A 19496-nucleotide genomic window follows, 5' to 3' on the forward strand; every position below is an offset into this window, starting at 1 on the left:
GATAAATGTGTGTTGCGTTCACTAGGCATGAAATGGGGAGGTACTATCTCAACTTGTCCAAAAAATTATGTTTTGAAACATTTCCCCCTGGACAGCTTGGCCTGAATCAACTTATACAGCTTTGATCGAACACTATGATTAGTTATGGTAAATGAACACATGGAAAGGCTGTTGATATCACACGAATAAGCAACTTCTGATATCATTCATTTCAATCCATCTGCAAAAAGGCATACCCATTTGAATGGAATAACATATGGTTCTGCAAATAAGACTATTGGGCCATAAGTTCTGCAAATTATTATTTGCCTAGAAGACATGTCCATAACCGCTATAAGGTTATTTAGCTCATAATTAAAGCTGCAGTGTTTTCACGGCAAAGTTAAAATTACTGGCGAACAATTCACAGCTGAGCAAAATTAGAGCAAACACGAGAGGGAGAGAAAGTGGAGGAAAACGGATAGGAGATTGCGTATTAGGGTTTTTGGCTCCCTCATTGGATCCTTCACCATTAAACCCTCCATTTGAAATACTATCCCTTTAAGGCATAATCTGTCAGTTGTTTCTCAGCCCAATAGCAGCTCCGCCACTTGGTTTGCTATAAAGCTGAGGGATGGGTCTAAGAGGGAAATGGCACCGCTCTTAAATTCACCGCTCTTAAACTCTTAAAGTCCGCTCTTAACACCGCTCTTAAACTCTTAAATTCATAGATGAAGTCTTTGCATCCAAAGATTAATAGATGAAGCTTTGGATGCAAAGACTTGGTTACATGTAAAAGACAGGACCATAGTCCATCAGTGCACTATCCTCTTCCATCCTCTTCTCATCCCCCCCCATCCATATTGGCCTTATTGGGAGTAGGAAGTTGTGTTCATTAGGCACCAAATGGAAGGAAAGTAAATGAAACCCTCATCTTCTTTTTCTGTTGCAAAGTGCTTTAAAAATGTTCCATTTCACGCCCTAATGAACACATCCCTATAGTAGAGCTGTGTGTGTGTGTGTGTGTGTGTGTGTGTGTGTGGGGGGGGGGTAGTAGTATACAGTAGCCTTTCATCCCTAGCACCCTACTGTTGCCCAGCGCTGGGCAAAGGGCTTCCTCAAACCGGGGTCTCTCTTTTTAAATGGTAATTCCCACTTTTTTCCGCTCCTCTGTGGGCTGAGAGCCTTCATCCAACAACACCAGACTGGCTGGAATAGGCTGCATCCGGCAGGGATGGAGAGAGATTGTGTGTGTTTCAGGCTGGCTAGTGTGTGTGTGTGTGTGTGTGTGTGTGTCAAGCAAGCTAGTATGTTTGTGCTTGTGTGGGCTCGAACAACCAGTCCTTGTGCATTAGCCAAGGGACAACCTCCACCCTGATGCTTTCTTCCAGAAGGAGAGGATGGTGGTGGTGACCATGTCAATGAGCACTCCTTGTCCTTGATATGGTGTCATAGCACTGTTTGAATTAAAGATCATATACATGGATAACAGCTTTTAGTGTTTTTTAAATTTTAATTTACTTTTATTTAACTAGGCGAGTCAGTTAAGAACAAATTCTTATTCACAATGACAGCTTACTGGGGAACAATGCGTTAACAGCCTTGTTCAGGGGCAGAATGACAGATTTGTACCGTGTCAGCTCGGGGACTCGCTCTAACCACTAGGCTACCCACCGCCACAATTTTCGATTTGGTACCTCTGATATTGAACTCTGCATGGTTGTGGAAGAGCTTGTAAGTGAGTGGTTTACGCCTGCTGTATTCTGTCATGTGACAAATAAACTTTGATTTGATCCCAAGCAGACGCATATATCCAGTAAATCCCAGACTATGCACAAAGCTCTCCCTTTAAATTGGATACCAGGCTCTCTCGTGATTCTTTCTCTATTAGCCAGTTTTTTCTTTGATGCTTTACATGATGTTTGGTGTTCTTAGTTTAGGTACTTTGCCCTTTAGATTCATTTATGTTCTTGTGTATTTAGAAAGGAATTTGCCATGTTTGTATTAACTGCTATGTTGGTGAGAATAAACTTGACCTTCAACATGATCTTTCCCCTCTCTCTCTCTCCAGGGTCAGCTCTCCGGACAGTGGTCTACACTCCTCCTCGGCACCCGGCAGCACGGACCCATTCAGCGAGGAGCCGGCCCCCAAGTTCTGGGACGAGCTTGGTCAGATCGGCCTCCCCGACGACATCAACGTCCAGTCCCTGTTTGACCCCACAGGCCAGTGCTGTGCCCACCTGCACTGTGCCGCCTGGTCCGAGGGGGTATGTCGCGGCGAGGCCCAGGACTCGCTGCTCTATGTGGACAAAGCCATAGACTCTGGGAGCACAGAGGTGAGTGGTTACAGAACAAGAACTTTGGGGTATGGTTGTTAGGATTCAACCCTGTGTGTGTTTGCCCTCAATGTCTTTAAACAAGTGACCAGAAAATCGACCACACTGTCTTTGCCAGCTCAGTATTCATGTGCATATAGCCAAGACTGTGAAGACATGGAGCTTCAGTCATAAGCATTCAATCACAATGTCATTCTAATGACGGTGGTCTGTGGAAAGACGACGTTATAATTGAGGGGTTGAAGGAGTGTTTGAACCGTGTCTCCAGGCCACCATACACACTGTACCGTGGTGTCAGGGTGAAATCAATGACGCTACTTAGTGTTCAGGTTAGCTGTGTTTCACTACCGCTGCCTCCACAATGTTTTGACTGACAACTTGTTGTGTGATTTATGATTACGAACCGGGTAATTGATTTTAAGGGGAACGTCGGGAAGTAAGTGGACTGTCTTGATTATGTTCACGGTTGATCATAAATGGTATTAATAAAGATGTGTGAGGTTGAAGGGGGCACCGAGTAGTTCAGCAGGTCCCGGAGCCCCCTTTTTGGGGGATGGGAGGGGTCTTATTAGTATTTGAGTACAGCTAGAAGAGGACTGGCCACCCCTCAAAGCCTGGTTCTTCTCTAGGTTTCTTCCTAGGTTCCGACTTTTCTGCAGAGTTTTTCCTAGCCACTGACTTTCTACATCTGCATTGCTTGCTGTTTGGGGTTTTAGGCTGGGTTTCTGTATAAGCACTTTGTGACATCTGCTGATGTAAAAGGGGCTTTAAATAAATTGGATTGATTGAGAGTAGTGTGTCGCTACCGTGTCAATTTAGCTCAGCGGAACTTTCCATTAACACTTAACACAATGCAAAGTGGGGGAGGGAGGCCACATTACAGGTCATTAATTCACTATATTTTAGCTTGTACTTTTGCTGTGAGGACTTGATATTGATTGCTGGCTGAGTTAAAATATAACTATCTTAACATGTACAACAGTTTTTTAGTACTGCTTACATGAGGGACTCAACATGTGATGACTTCCTCTGGTGTTTATTTTTACGCGGCATGTACTACACTGCTGACTGTATGATTGGGATTGAACTGAAGTGTGTGTGTGTCTGGGCACAGTTACAGTACATTTAAAACAGCCTATTTTTGGTTTGTTGTCTGTGCTGAGGGCAGTGCAGTTATAGTTGTGTGTTTGTGTGTGAGAGCTCTAGATGGGGCCCTGTTAAAGGTCATCTTTGGCACTATAATAAGGCTCATTGGAGTGTGAAGCAGAAAAGGTCAGGAGAAAGCACTTCTGGAGGTTAACACACGTAGGTTTCTGTTAGCTGGTTATAGCTGGCTTTTGGCCGGTAAAAAACGAGTTAATATATTTCTTTATTTCTTTATCAGCTTTTCTATATATATATGGATGGATGGATGGATGGATAGATATGTCTATGTATATATGTATCTATCTACACATACAGTTGAAGTAGGAAGTTTACATACACTTAGGTTGGAGTCATTAAAACTAGTTTTTCAACCACTCCACAAATAACTTGTTAACAAACTATAGTTTTGGCAAGTTGGTTAGGACATCTACTTTGTGCATGACACAAGTAATTTTCCCAACAATTGTTTACAGACAGATTATTTCACTTATAATTCACTGTATCACAATTCCAGTGGTTCAGTAGTTTACATACACTAAGTTGACTGTGCCTTTAAACAGCTTGGAAAATTCCAGAAAATTATGTCATGGCTTTAGAAGCTTCTGATAGGCTAATTGACATAATTTGAGTCAATTGGAGGTGTACCTGTGGATGTATTTCAAGGCCTACCTTCAAACGCAGTGCCTCAGAAAAAAGATTGTAGACCTCCACGAGTCTGTTTCATTCTTGAGCGCAATTTCCACCTGCCTGAAGGCACCACATTTATCTATACAAACAATAGTACGCAAGTATAAACACCATGGGACCACGCAGCTGTCATACCGCTCAGGAAGGAGACATGTTCTGACTCCTAGAGATGAACGTACTTTGGTGCGAAAAGTGCAAATCAATCCCAGAACAACAGCAAAGGACCTTGTGAAGATGCTGGAGGAAACCGGTACAAAAGTATCTATATCCACAGTAAAACGAGACCTATATTGACATAACCTGAAAGGCCTCTCAGCAAGGAAGAAGCCACTGCTCCAAAACTGCCATAAAAAAAGCCACACTACAGTTTGCAACTGCATATAGGGACAAAGATCGTACTTTTTGGAGAAATGTCCTCTGGTCTGATAACAAAAATAGAACTGTTTGGCCATAATGACCATCGTTTTGTTTGGAGGAAAAAGGGGGAAGCTTGCAAGCCGAAGAACACCATCCCAACCGTGAAGCACGGGGGTGGCAGCGTCATGTTGTGGGGGTGCTTTGATGCAGGAGGGACTGGTGCACTTCACAAAATAGATGGCATCATAAGGAAGGAAAATGATGTGGATATATTGAAGCAACATCTCAAGACAGTCAGGAAGTTAAAGCTTGGTTGCAAATGGGTCTTCCAAATGGACAATGACCCCGAGCATATTTCCAAAGTTATGGCTTAAGGACAACAAAGTCAAGGTATTGGAGTGGCCATCGCAAATATATAGATAGACCTATAAGCATAACCAGTCAAATCTGTCTATAGCAGGGGTCTTCAACAGGTTGATCGTGAGCTACCAGTAGCTTGCAGCCCTCCTATGAGTAGCTTGCTAAACATTTCTGAAAGTACGTGCAATGTTCATGCGTTCCACCGCAAACTATCATAAACAAATCTCGCAAGTATCAAACACTTCAAGCTCCCAGCTACTATCTAATCAACACAACGTTATCCCACCACTGGTTGGCTTCAAAAGCCAAATCTAACACTATCTGTCAATTAATTTCCAGCGTTATTGCCTCTGTCTGCCTGTGTGGTGCGCACATTTGTCTATCACTCCAGTTGTTATGATTTAACTCTTTTGGGTTGAAAGAAATGCTATCCCCAAAACCTTCTCAATTACATTTCAACTGCAAAGTAGTAAGTATATGAGTAATTACAGTATATAGTTTGCGTCTATTATTTGTTATTTGTAAACTTTGCCACGAAATGAGCTGCAGCAGTACAGAACCATCGCTAGACCGGCATAGAATAGGTAAACTTTTTTTACTATGGGGGATAGTAGATTAACATACAGTAGGCTAGTGATTTTGCTGTGCTTTACTCGTCTTGTTGGCTGACAAAGTAAACGTGGACAGTTATTCTAACATCAGAATTTGGTAAGAATCACCGCACATCGTTGCATCCTCTCGACTTGTTCTGTGAAATATGAATTACTATAATCTAAATGTGATTTCTGTCATTCTGAGCACTAATTAGCTTATGCACCCAAATCATATGGGTCTGGTAAATGTAAAATGCTGCCAGTCAAATGTCCAGCGCCACAATTTCCTTAATGGTAACGCTGACACACACACTGGAATATACCTCACATAGACTTTTATTTGTACACTCAGATGCTGCAGCCTGCTATACACTCACCCAGTTCTGAAATTCATACATATACACTGCTGACGCACGCACTACCCACACACACACATGCCGTCCTCACCTCCATATCATGTTCGCCTGATTGCATTTACACCCTAAATCAGCAACACTATCGGCAGATTGCTCCTTTAGCTGTCAGCTGAAATGTCAGGCTGGTGTGTGTGTGTGTGTGTGTGTGTGCATACACTAGAGTCTTTGTGTGAGTGTCTTTATGGATGAGTATGTACAGTGCCTTCAGAAAATGTTCACACTTGACTTTTTCTACATTTTGTTGTTACCGCCTGAATTTGAAATTGATTAAATGTACGTTTTGTGTCACTGTTCTACACACAATAGTCCATAATGTCAAAGTGGAATTTTGTTTGTCGAACATTTCAGAAATAAATAAAGAATGAAAAGTTCAAATGTCTTAAGGCAATAAGTATTCAACCCCTTTGTTATGGCAATCCTAAATGAGTTCAGGAGTAAACATGTGCTTAATATATCACATCAGTTGCATGGACTTGTGTTCAATAATAGTGGTTGACATGATTTTTGAATGACTACCCCAGCTCTGTACCCCACACATTCAATTATCTGTAAGATCCCTCAATCGAGTAGTGATTTTCATGCACAGATTCAACCACAAAGACCAGGGAGGTTTTTCAATGCCTCGCAGAGAAGGGCACAGATTGGTAAATATGTAAACATTTAAAAAAGCAGACACTGTATATCCCTTTTGAGCATGGTGAAGTTATAAATTAGACTTTGTCTGGTGTATCAATACATCCAGTCACTACAGGCATCCTTCCTAAATGATTTGCCGAAGAGGAAGGAATTTGCTCAGGGATTTCACCATGAGGCCAATGGTGATTTTGGAAAATAATTAGCATTTAATGGTTGTGATGTGAGAACTGAGGATAGATGAATAACATTGTAGTTACTCCACAATACTAACCTAAATGACAGTCAAAAGAAAGAACCATGTACAGAATACAAATATTCCAAAATATGCACCCTGTTTGCAACAAGGCACTAAAGTAACACTGCAAAAAATGTGGCAAAGAAATTATATTTTTGTCCTGAATACAAATCATTATGTTCGGGGCAAATCAAACACAATGCACCACTCAGTACCACATATTTTCAAGCTTGGTGGTGGCTGTATCATGTTATGGGTATGCTGGTCATCGGCAAACACTAGGGAGTTTTTTAGGATAAAAAAATCTATAAGCTATAATCACAGGCAAAATCCTAGAGAAAAACCTTTCGTCTGCTTTTCAACAGACACTGGGAGACAAAATCACCTTTCAAAAGCACCATAGACTTAAACACAAGGTCAAATATATGCTGGAGTTGCTTACCAAGATGACATTCAATGTTCCTTAGTGGCCTAGTTACACTTTTGACTTAAATCGTCTTGAAAATCTATGCCAACCCTTGAAAATGGCTGTCTTGCAATGATCATCAATCAACTTCACAGAGCTTTTAGATGTTTAAAAAGAATAATGGGCAAATATTGTACAATCTAGATATGCATAGCTCTTGGAGACTTACATAAAGACTCACAGCTGTAATCACTGCTAAAGGTGCTTTTACAAAGTATTGACTCAAGTGTGTGAATATTTATGTAAATGAATCTGTATTTCATTGTCAATAAATTAGCAAATATTTCAAAATATTTTTGTATTCTGTCATTATGGGGTATTGTGTGTAGATGGGTGAGAGGAAAAACATCAAGGGGTATGAATACTTTCTAAAGGCACTGTGTACCTTATGGATGAGTGTGTATCTAACTATACATAGTGTAGACCTATCAATGTGTGTGAGAGCTTGTGCTAATAGCACTAGAGAAACACCATTGTTTTTCGGCCGAAGAGGCCGGCAGGCTGGGTTGGTTGCCCAGGCAGTTCCCTCCCTCCCTTTCCACCGGTGGTATTCTGCCCCTCCAGTGTGAGTTGACAGGGTCTGGCAGTGAGCCATGAAAAAAACCCTGGCATTAGGACATCAGGATAATCTTTCAGACCCTTACAATGTAGCCCTGATTTTTAAGATGCCATCGCCTCATCTCCTGTTGAAGTGCCAGCTTTCGAGAGGAAAGATTACTGTATGCCCGACTGACTCATTGATATGTCTGCCGACAGGCCCAACGCGACACCGGCCAGCTTTTTGTGAACTCACTAGCAACGTGTGTTAGGTTATTCTATTAGATTTGCATAGGTAGTTGGATATGTTGTCATTTTGCTAGATATTTAAAATGTTAAATCAATGGGTTTCTAAGTTGTACTTGAGTATGGTGTTGTATCACTAGTATTTATTAAGGATCCCCATTAGCTGCTGACAAGGCAGCAGCTGCTCTTCCTTGGGTCCAAACAGGAATAAAACAATACCTCGTAGTAAAACAAAGCCCTACATAAATAAAAGAGTACATCAAACTAGACATTGTGCATTATGTACATTGCTCTATTACTACAAATTTACAGTATGAAATATATTTCAATATTATTACAGTTTGTGTGTGTGCGTATGCGTGCCTCTTCACAGTCCGCGTTGTGCCGTGCTCGATTTAGTTACTTGATGTGAAAGAGTTCCGTGTAGTCATTGCTCTATGTAGTACTGTGTTTATCCCAGAGTCTGTTCTGGACTTGGACTGTGAAGAGACCCCTGGTGGCATGTCTTATAGGGTATGAGTGTTCGCTGTGTGTTCGCTGTTTGAAAAGACAGTTCAGTGCTTTAAACACGTCAATGCCTCTCACAAAGATGAGTAGTGATGCAGTCAGTCTCTCCTCTACTTTGAGTCAGGAGAGATTGACATGTGTTTTATTGATATTGACTCTCCATGTACATTTAAGTTCTGGTTGAACTGTAATTTGCCTGCGTCCTTTGTGGCACAACTGACCAGTAGTCCAGGTGTGATAAACTAGGGCCTGTTGGACTTGTTTGTGATGTCTCCATCTTAGCTACTGTTGGATTTTGTATTTTTATTTAACCTTTATTTAACTAGGCTAGTCAGTTAAGAACACATTCTTATTTACAATGACGACCTACCAAAAGGCCTTCTGCGGGGACAGAGGCTGGGATAAAAAATAAATAAAATATAAATATAGGACAAAACACACGTCATGAAAAGAGACAACACTACATAGTGTTGAGTGTAGAGACAACACTACATAGTGTTGAGTGTAGAGACAACACTACATAGTGTTGAGTGTAGAGACAACACTACATAGTGTTGAGTGTAGAGACAACACTACATAGTGTTGAGTGTAGAGACAACACTACATAGTGTTGAGTGTAGAGACAACACTACATAGTGTTGAGTGTAGAGACAACACTACATAGTGTTGAGTGTAGAGACAACACTACATAGTGTTGAGTGTAGAGACAACACTAAGACGACAACATAGCAAGGCAGCAACACATGACAACACAGCATGGTAGCAACATAACAACAACATGGTACAAACTTTATTGGGCACAGACAACAGCACAAAGGGCAAGAAGGTGGAGACAACAACACATCACACAAACAGCCACAACTGTCAGTAAGAGTGTCCATGATTGAGTCTTTGAATGAAGAGATTGAGATAAAACTGTCCAGTTTAAATGTTTGTGTCAGCTCGTTCCAGTCGCTAGCTGAAATGTCAGTTTAAAATCTAGGGTTAGACAAGCAGTTTAGTCTCCAATTGTTCAATTGCCACATTATTCATTACAAGATTTAGATGAGGTTTAGGGTTAGCAAATGATTTGTCCCAAATACAATGTTTTTTAAAATATATTTAAGATGAGCTTATTACTATCCACTCATTCTAAAACTGACTGCAGCTCTTTAACTTGCAGGGATTTCACTGGCTGTGGTATCTAATGTTGAGTCATCAGCATACATAGACACACAGGCTTTACTCAAGGTTAGTGGTAGGTAGGTCAATAGTAAAAATAGGAGAAAGTAAGAGGCCAAGACAGCTACCTTGAGGTTTACTTTGTGTTAGATAGGCTTCCATTAATAAAGAATACCCTCTGTTTTCTGATAGATGGGTAACTATCGATCCACAATATGGCAAAGGATGTAAAGCCATAACACAAGTTTTCAACAGCAGACTATGATCGATAATGTCAAAACCTTGCACTGAAGTCTAACAGAACAGCTCCCACTACCTCTTTATTATCAATTTCTTTCAGCGCCAAGTCTAGGACCAAAAGGCTTCTCAACAGCTTCTGCCGTAAGACTGCTGAACAGTTAATACATTCGCCACCGGACTATTTTCATTGACCCTCCCCCCTTCCTTTTGTACACTGCTGCTACTCGTTGTTTATTGTCTATGCATAGTTACTTCACCCATACCTACTTGTACAAATTACCTCATCTAACTTGTACCCCCTCACACTGACTCGGTACCGGTACCACCTGTATATAGCATCGTTATTCTTATTGTGTTACTTTTTATAATTTTTTAAACTTTAGTCTATCAGGTAAATCTTTTCTTAACTCTTCTTGAACTGCACTGTTGGTTAAGGGCTTGTAGGTAAGCATTTCACGGTAAGGTCTACACTATTTTTTTTCGAAGCATGTGACAAATAAAGTTTGATTTGATTCCCTGTAAGCATGCTTAAAGTCAATGTTAAGTTTGTTTACTGTGAAATATAGCTTTCACCTGGATTCAGTCTATGAGCCCTTATTGGTGTCACTTGTTAAATTCAATCAGTATAGGGGAGGAGACAGGCTAACCCTTTTCCTACAATTTCCGTGGCCCCACGGAAATATAATTATCATAAGGAAATCCCCATCAAAATCCATCTGTTTAAGCTAGAGGTATCTGCCGTGTTAGTCAGACCATGAGACATCCTGAAAATCAGTCTTCTCACGAAAACGTCTGTAGCATCCGAATGGCTTGGCCTACAAACTACTATGACCCCTCTGTAGAAAGAACAGCATCACAGAAATCATCTGATGTCGTAACAGCCTCTTCTGCCAACTTCTGTCTGTATCATCCGAACAGTTTGGGCTACACATCTCTGTGGAAAGGTGATACGGTCACGTACATGTCGGTTGTTTTCCTCTTGGATGCCCACAAGATTCAAATCACATTTTATTGGTCACATACACGTGATTAGCAGATGTTATTGCGGGTGTAGCGAAATGCTTGTGCTTCTAGCTCCGACAGTGCAGTAATATTTAACAAATTACACAACATAAACCCAATAGACACACATCTAAGTACTAATGAATGAAGACTATATACATATATGGACGAGCGATGTCAGAGCGGCATGGACTAAGATACCGTAGAGTAGTATAGAATACAGTATATACATATGAGATGAGTAATGCCAGATATGTAAACATTATTAAGTGACTAAGATACTGTAGAGTAGTATAGAATACAGTATATACATATGAGATGAGTAATGCCAGATATGTAAACATTAAGTGACTAGTGTTCCATTCCTTAGTGGCCAGTGATTTCTAGTCTATGCCTATAGGCAGCAGCCTCTAATGAGCTAGTGATGGTTGTTTAACAGTCGAATGGCCTTGAGATAGAAGTTGAAAAGAGACTCGTCTGAAAGTCCCCAGTACCAGTTAAAAAAATTAATGGAAGTATATCTGGAGATTGCGAAAATAAGGGGTTCAATACCTGTAAAACAAAAATAATACAGTATATAGTTTCCTGGTCTTTCTTATATCTCTCAGATATAGGACGGACACATCAGAACAAACTTCCTTTCGATTTTTGGGAGGGTAACATCTGTACCATGTTAGGAATCTGTTATTCTATGGGCTAATAGCATTAATGACATATTCAATGTTTCATCAAATATTTGTTACATAATTTTTTGGGGATACCATAAGTGGTCTTAAAATTCTAAATCAAATGGCTAAATGATCCTTGGTTTGACTCTTTAAACAATTCCATATGTTCGCTTAGTGGAATGAAGGCTGAGGCTGTTCTGAAGTCAATATTATAAAGGTGTTACTCAGTGTAGTTCGCTACCATCTTCAGTCATTTTCCATCCAAGTTGTCAGTACCAGGTGGTTTGTCATTATTGATAGACAACAATCATTTTTTACACCCCTTCCACACTAGAAATGACAATGCTTGTCTTTCATAATTTTTCATTAATGCATGGATAGGAAGGTGCAGAGTTTGTTGGCATGTCATGCCTAAGTTTGCTATTCTTGCCAATGAAAAAGTAATTGGCAATTACAGTATGTTTGCCAATCAACTGTGCAGCCAGACTTATTTGCCATTCCCTTTGTGCAGTTTTTGAATTCCTCATCAATCACTGAGATTTAGATGTTTTTTTACGGTCAGTTTCTTAATGGGTGCGTGCTTATCATTAACTGGAAGAAGCAATTTTATAATGACCCTCTTCATACTACTGAGCCAAGCTGTACTGTGCTTCCCTGGTTACGCTTCCCCCAAAGTGGCCAGAACCGTCCTGGAAAGGACAATGTGAAAAGAACATTTCCAAGCCAGCACAGTACGGTTTGGGTTAGCACAATGGTGAAACCACGGTTATATGATACCAGGCCGGTCCAACTTGTTGTTCTATTCTAAGTAGCACTGGACCAGATATCCATCCATTGCATTTCTCCTCTCTGGTTTGCTCCATTTGGACGGTAGCCATTTTGGCTATTTGTAGAGGAGGGAGGGTTTGTAGGGGTGGGCCACTATCATTTTGCCTCAACCATTACTCTTTGGGGCGTTGTGGGAGAAGTGGGATCAAGCCAGTATGGCGAGATGGAGACTCTCCAGTTACATTGTTTTAATATTTCTGCTTTAGTGTAGATTATGTAAGAGAACCCCGGACCACACTGTAATGCGATTACAGCAGTCTTGCTTGATTATTTTCAACAAAACAACGGAGGATTAAGGTTTGAAGAGAGGGTGGTGTCATTATTTTGAAGGGAATCACTTTTTCCTTCATTATTCCCTATGCCATATCAAGGGACTTGATGTGTATAGTAAGCATATCAATAGAATTACAGAACATTGACTTGAATAATAATACTAATAATTATATTTCTTTGGTAATAAGTTATTGTCTGTGTTGTCCCGAACCGGGCATGGTCCCGCATACGACAACATGCCACAGGATTTCCTTCCCATGATGCCCCCAGGAAGCCGCTGGCTCATGGGCGATCGTTGTCTAACACTTGGTGTTAAAAGGTATTTGCAGGTTTTTGGGTTTGGGGTTTGCTAGACAAGGGTTTGCTAGAACTAAGGAGAGGCAGAGAAAGCTAAAAAAGAGAAGGAGAGAGTGAGCAACATAAGTGCTGACTTGAACCATTTTAACTTCAAGGCCCCATTCTTTCTAGGCTCTTGACAGTTTTCATTATTCAAAGGAGAACTCTCTTTCTCTGGCCACGGAAATGTCAATGTATATTCAGGTGCTAGAGCCAGGTTCGCTTGCCTTGACCAGAGCCCCTCATTTAGGCACTCTGTTTTTTTACTATAATCGCAATTCTCTACTATTACAGAGGTTGGCTTCAATTTGAACCTGGGTTTTGAATCCAATATGCTTTTATTTTCTTAATTTCACTGGCGAGGCCTGACAAAAAAAGAATGAGATTTTATGTGGAAAAGCACCAATGCTTTTTAGGCTGGGGGGCGGGGGGTTAGAGCTGAAATATGTCAATACCTAGCGATTGTCGTCAACGTGTGAATTAGTGTGACATTTTTGTAAAGCTTGTAGTAAGTGCTGAAACTGAAATATGGAGCCAGTGGTTAATTGGCCGTAAATATGAAGCATATGGTTCCAGCCTCCAATCACGATGCCTGACAACCTGAGCAGCTCAACCAGGGGTCTGTTCAGAACGTTCCAATTTGGAATGTATTGTATAGAACCGATATGATTGTCTGTTACCTTGAAAGGCAATTGTCAGGCTCTACTTGTTCCATTTCAATCTGTAACTTTTCAAAAGGTTTCAAATCACTGAATAGCCCTGGTTTCTTCTCAAATGATCAGGTTGTATTCTTATAGGCGTTATTGAGTGAACTAGGAAAAACTAAGTATTCGAACTAGCTTTCTTAATCATTGTCTTTCTCTCTTTCGCTGTCTCATGCTCTCTCTCTGTGTTTTGCAGTGCTGTGCATATTGTAAGCGCCTTGGGGCATCCATCAAGTGCTGTGAGGAGGGCTGCTGCCGCTCCTACCATTTCCCCTGCGCTGCCGCCGCCGGAACATTCCAGGACCTGCGCCGACACACCCTCCTCTGCCCCGACCACCTCCAGCTGGCCTCACAAACATGTGAGTATAGATCCTGTGTTCCACTGGGAGAATGAGGACAACTAGATTACAATATAGATGTGAAACAAACAGCCTTGACTTGGTGTAGACTATATTGTCAGTGAGTGTCACGTAGGTACACTATATATATATAAAAGTATGTGGACACCCCTTCAAATTAGTAGATTTGGCTATTTCATCCAAATCATTGCTGACAGGTGTATTAAAAATAAAATATTCTGCCCTGCAATATTTGCACTGGTCAGCTAAGTGCTGTTATTGAAGTGGAAACGTCTAGGAGCAACAACGGCTCAGCTGCGAAGTGGTAGGTCACACAAGCCCACAGAACGGGACCATCGTGTAGAGCATAAAAATCCTCTGTCCTCGGTTGCAACACTCACTACCGAGTTCCAAACTGCCTCTGGAAGCAACATCAGCACAAGAACTGTTCGTAGGGAGTTTCTTGAAATGAGTTTCCATGGCCGAGCAGCCGCACACAAGCCGAAGATCACTAGGCGCAATGCAAACTGTCGGCTGGAGTGGTGTAAAGCTCGCCGCCATTGGACACTGGAGCAGTGGAAACGCATTCTCTGGAGAGATGAATCAAGCTTCACCATCTGGCAGTCCGACGGACGAATCTGGGTTTGGCGGATGCCAGGAGAACGCTACCTGCTCCAATGCATAGTGCCAACTGTGAAGTTTGGTGGAGGAGGAATAATGGTCTGGGGCTGTTTTTCATGGTTCGGGCTAGACCCCTTAGTTCGAGTGAAGGGAAATATTAACGCTACAGCATACAATGACATTGTAGACAATTCAGTGCTTCCAACTTTGTGGCAACAGTTTGGGGGAGGCCCTTTCCTGTTTCATCATGACAATGCCCCCATACAGAAATGGTTTCTCGAGATCGGTGTGGAAGAACTTGACTGGCCTGCACAGAGCACTGACCTCAATCCCATCGAAGACCTTTCAGATGAATTGGAACGCCGAATGCGAGCCAGGCCTAGTCGCCCAACATCAGTGCCCGACCTCACTAATGCTCTTATTGCTGAATGAAAGCAAGTCCCAGCAGCAATGATCCAACATCTTGTGGAAAGCCTTCACAGAATAGTGGAGGCTGTTATAGCAGCAAAGGGGGGACCAACTCCATATTAATGCCCATGATTTTGGAATGAGATGTTCGAAAAGCAGGTGTCCACATACTTTTGGTCATGTGTATTATGAAATTCACTCAAATCACCCTTTTTATGCTTTCGCAGTGTGTTAAACGGAAATTTATATTACTTTCTCATTGGATGAAATGTTTGGAAACATTTTTTGCAGCCTTTAGCCTAATGTTAACCTAATGGTCCATGGCAGGTCACTCCAAAATAAATGTTTGTCTGAGGCTTTCAAACCTCACATGTGGTCCCATGTTGAAACAAGTCCACGTCCCAGGCCATCTGTTGTGTGAAATGTTCCTTTACCTTTTTTCAACTTCATATTATCATCTCCAATATCATCGTATACACGTTTCTATGTTTTGTAGTCAAAACGGAATACTTTTCCCCCCAATGGCATAATCTGATGTGTGTCGTGATTTCAACCAATTATGAATAGTCATTGTCTACTAATTGGTTAAGATCACATGATGCACACCAGATGATGCCATTGGAACAACAACGTAACTTCCTTTTTGACTACAAAACATAAACGCAGCATTTTCACATACTGTACGTTAAAGTTAGCGCTTGGCGATATGGCCTAAAAATATATATTTGTTCAACCTTATGGGCGATTTACGATATCTCTATTTAAAAAAAAAAAAAAATGTTTTATCTAAATAAGCTTTGTACAATTTAAAGATCATATACACTGCATTTCAAACAGTCAGCAATAATCTAATGAATTCAGGGCTTTTGGAATTATACCTAGGCTAATATAATAATCACTGATCTGGCTTTCAAGTCTATGAAAATACACTTTTTGTTACAAATTTACCCAGAACCATGCATAATGCACAGGAACTAATACTGACTAACTTGTTGTAGCAGGCATTATAGAAAAAGGACACAGGCCTCATCAACAATCTCTCAAGCACAAGGCCACATGCTACTGAGTAGCCAGCTAATCTTTATATTTCAAGTTTAGCCAACTTGGATTTGTTTGCTAGACCAGTTGAATTGTTATAAACACACCCTTCTGTCCGTCTCCAACTGTTTGAACAACATGCTAGCCTGTCCACTTTGTTCAGATGTTGAAATCAAGTGACCTGCCTTATTTCTCAGAATGAGAACAAGTTGTCAATTCCTTATATAATAGTTTTTTATGCTTATAGCACGTTTATTAAACATAGACTAGACCGCTAGTTTTAGCAGTCTTTGGCTAAAATGCTACTAGCAGTACGTGGTCTTCCTGTTTTAGTGTCTGTTCTGGGAGCAATTTGAGGAGTCGAGACAAAGGTATTGTTAGAAAGTTTAACTTTACAGTAAAATAATGTCTCAATGTCTTTGTGTCCACATGACCGATTCTGCAAATAGTGTGTTGAAACCGCTTGTCAGAGAGGAAGAAGTGATCTCTCATCTTTGTTGTTGTGGCAGGGGGAGGAGCTTGGTATGTGTGTGTAAATGGGAAGGTGCACAGTTACAGCAAAAGGAGCAGACGAGACCAAAAAGAAAACATGACACAAACGCTCATAAAAAAATAACCACCCCTCCCCCTTTTGTTTCTTGCAATACAGTCCGTTGGAATATCGCGCTAAAAGATCAATTCTAATTAATTTGATATATCGCCCAGCCCCAGTTGGGGTAGTGCTGGAGGTTATTAATATTACGTTGAACGATTTAGAAATTTCCCTTTTTAATATAGTGCCTCCCTGAACTGTCCCTTTAATATTATGTCCCTTTCCTGAACTGTCCCTTTAATATTATGTCCCTTTCCTAAACTGTCCCTTTAATATTATGTCCCTTTCCTAAACTGTCCCTTTTTTAGTGTTTTTTTTTTCCTCCTCACCCACAGCTAAAGAGGAGGTGAAGTGCTTGTTGTGTGACAGTGCTGGGGACCTGCAGGACCAGCTCTTCTGTACCACGTGTGGGCAGCACTACCACGGGGCGTGTTTGGACGTGGGTGTTACCCCCCTGAAGAGGGCCGGCTGGCAGTGCCCCGAGTGCAAAGTCTGTTTGACCTGCAGGTAAGGGTCGACTCTGTAGCATATCTTACCAGATGTGAGCTTGTTAATTAACTGTATGCACTAGTAGCCACTGTGCTAATTAGCTGTATGCATTAGTAGCCCGTTTTACTAGTTGGCTGTGTTTGCTAGAAGCCATTGTGCTAGTAGCCATTGTGCTAGTAGTCATTGTGCTAGTTGGCTGTGTTTGCTAGTGGCTGTGTGTGCTAGTTGGCTGTGTGTGCTAGTTGGCTGTGTGTGCTAGTTGGCTGTGTGTGCTAGTTGGCTGTGTGTGCTAGTTGGCGGTGTGCGCTAGTTGGCGGTGTGCGCTAGTTGGCTGTGTGCGCTAGTTGGCGGTGTGCGCTAGTTGGCGGTGTGCGCTAGTTGGCTGTGTGCGCTAGTTGGCTGGGTGCGCTAGTTGGCTGGGTGCGCTAGTTGGCTGGGTGCGCTAGTTGGCTGGGTGCGCTAGTTGGCTGGGTGCGCTAGTTGGCTGGGTGCGCTAGTTGGCTGGGTGCGCTAGTAGCCATCGTGTGGTGTGGTCACCCACCCCGAGACCTTAAGTAGTGTCGTACAACCAGGGTTTGACAGGGTAATGGCTAGCAGGCTAGTTTTGGAACCAAAATAATTTTCCAATCGTTTCGTTCTGAACAGAACCACTTTCTTTTTTTGTTCTGTTCCACTGTTCCGTCCTCAATTACCTCGACTAACCTGTACCACCGCACATCGACTCGGTACCAGTACCCCCTGTATATGTCAAACATCAAATTGATTAGTTGCAAAGAAAAAGCCTTATCTCAGACTGGCCAATAAAAATAAAATATTCAAATGGGCAAAAGAACACAGACACTGGACAGAGGAACTCTGCCTAGAAGGTCAGCATCCCGGAGTCGCCTCTTCACTGTTGACGTTGAGACTGGTGTTTTGCGTGTACTATTTAATGAAGCTGCTAGTTGAGGACTTGTGGGGCGTCTGTTTCTCAAACTAGAGACACTAATGTACTTGTCCTCTTGCTCAGTTGTGCACCGGGGCCTCCCACTCCTCTTTCTATTCTGGTTAGAGCCAGTTTGCGCTGTTCTGTGAAGGGAGTAGCTCACAGCGTTGTACGAGATCTTCAGTTTCTTGGTAATTTCTCGCATGGAATAGCCTTCATTTCTCAGAACAAGAATAGACTGATGAGTTTCAGAAGAAAGGTCTTTGTTTCTGGACATTTTGAGCCTGTAATCGAACCCACAAATGCTGATACTCAACTAGTCTAAAGAAGGCCAGTTGTATTGCTTCTTTAATCAGGACATCAGTTTTCAGCTGTGCTAACAATTGCAAAAGGGTTTTCTAATGATCAATTAGCCTTTTACAATTATTAACTTGGATGAGTTAACACAACGTGCCTTTGGAACACATGAGTGATGGCTGCTGATAATGGGCCTATGTAGACATTCCATAAAAAATCAGCCGTTTCCAGCTACAATAATAATTTACAACATTACAATGTCTACACTGTGTTTCTGACCAATTTGATGTTATTTTAACGGACAAAAAATTAGCGTTTCTTTAAAAAAAAGGACATTTCTAAGTGACCCCAAACTTTTGAACGGTAGTGTGTGTGTGTGTGTGTGTGTATGTGTATATATATAATATATATTTTGAATGTAACCTTTTATTTAACTAGGCATTGCTGTAGCGTTAAGCCCGAACCATGAAAAACAGCCCCAGACCATTATTCATCCTCCACCATACTTTACAGTTGGCACTATGTATTGGGGCAGGTAGTGTTCTCCTGGCATCTGCCAAACCCAGATTCATCTGTCGGACTACCAGATGGTGAAGCGTGATTCATCATTCCAGAGAATCCGTTTCCACTGCTCCAGTGTCCAATTGCGGCAAGCTTTACACCACTCCAGCCAACGCTTGGCATTGCGCATGGTCATCACTCGCTATTATAAAACTGGCTCAGGACAATGACCCAAAACACCCCTCCAGGCTGTGTAAGGGCTGTTTGACCAAGGAAAGTGATGGAGTGCTGCATCAGATGACCTGGCCTACACAATCACCTGACCTGACCTGACCTCAACCCAATTGAGATGTTATGGGATAAGTTGGACCGCAGAGTGAAGGAAAAGGAAAAGCATTCCTCACGTAGCTGGTTGAGAGAATGCCAAGAGTGTGCATAGTTGTCATCCAGGTAAATTGTGGCTACTTTGAATAATCTGAAATGTAAAATAGATTTTGATGTTTTACACTTTTTTGGTTACGACATGATTCCATTTGTGTTATTTCATAGTTTTGATGTCTTCGCTATTATTCTA

General features: G+C 41.6%; 1 protein-coding gene across 1 annotated transcript in view; it reads left to right on the forward strand.

The window, feature by feature from the left end:
• The window catches only part of kmt2ca (lysine (K)-specific methyltransferase 2Ca), a 219338-nt gene that overhangs the window by 79765 nt on the left and 120077 nt on the right, over positions 1–19496 (forward strand). Inside the window, exons 6-8 of the mRNA XM_038972982.1 lie at positions 2051–2315; positions 13910–14072; positions 17046–17217. Coding sequence (XP_038828910.1) covers positions 2051–2315; positions 13910–14072; positions 17046–17217 — 600 coding nt within the window. The remainder of the gene's footprint in view (positions 1–2050; positions 2316–13909; positions 14073–17045; positions 17218–19496) is intronic.

This window comes from Salvelinus namaycush, chromosome 33, assembly GCF_016432855.1.
Source record: "Salvelinus namaycush isolate Seneca chromosome 33, SaNama_1.0, whole genome shotgun sequence".
Lineage (NCBI taxonomy): Eukaryota > Metazoa > Chordata > Actinopteri > Salmoniformes > Salmonidae > Salvelinus > Salvelinus namaycush.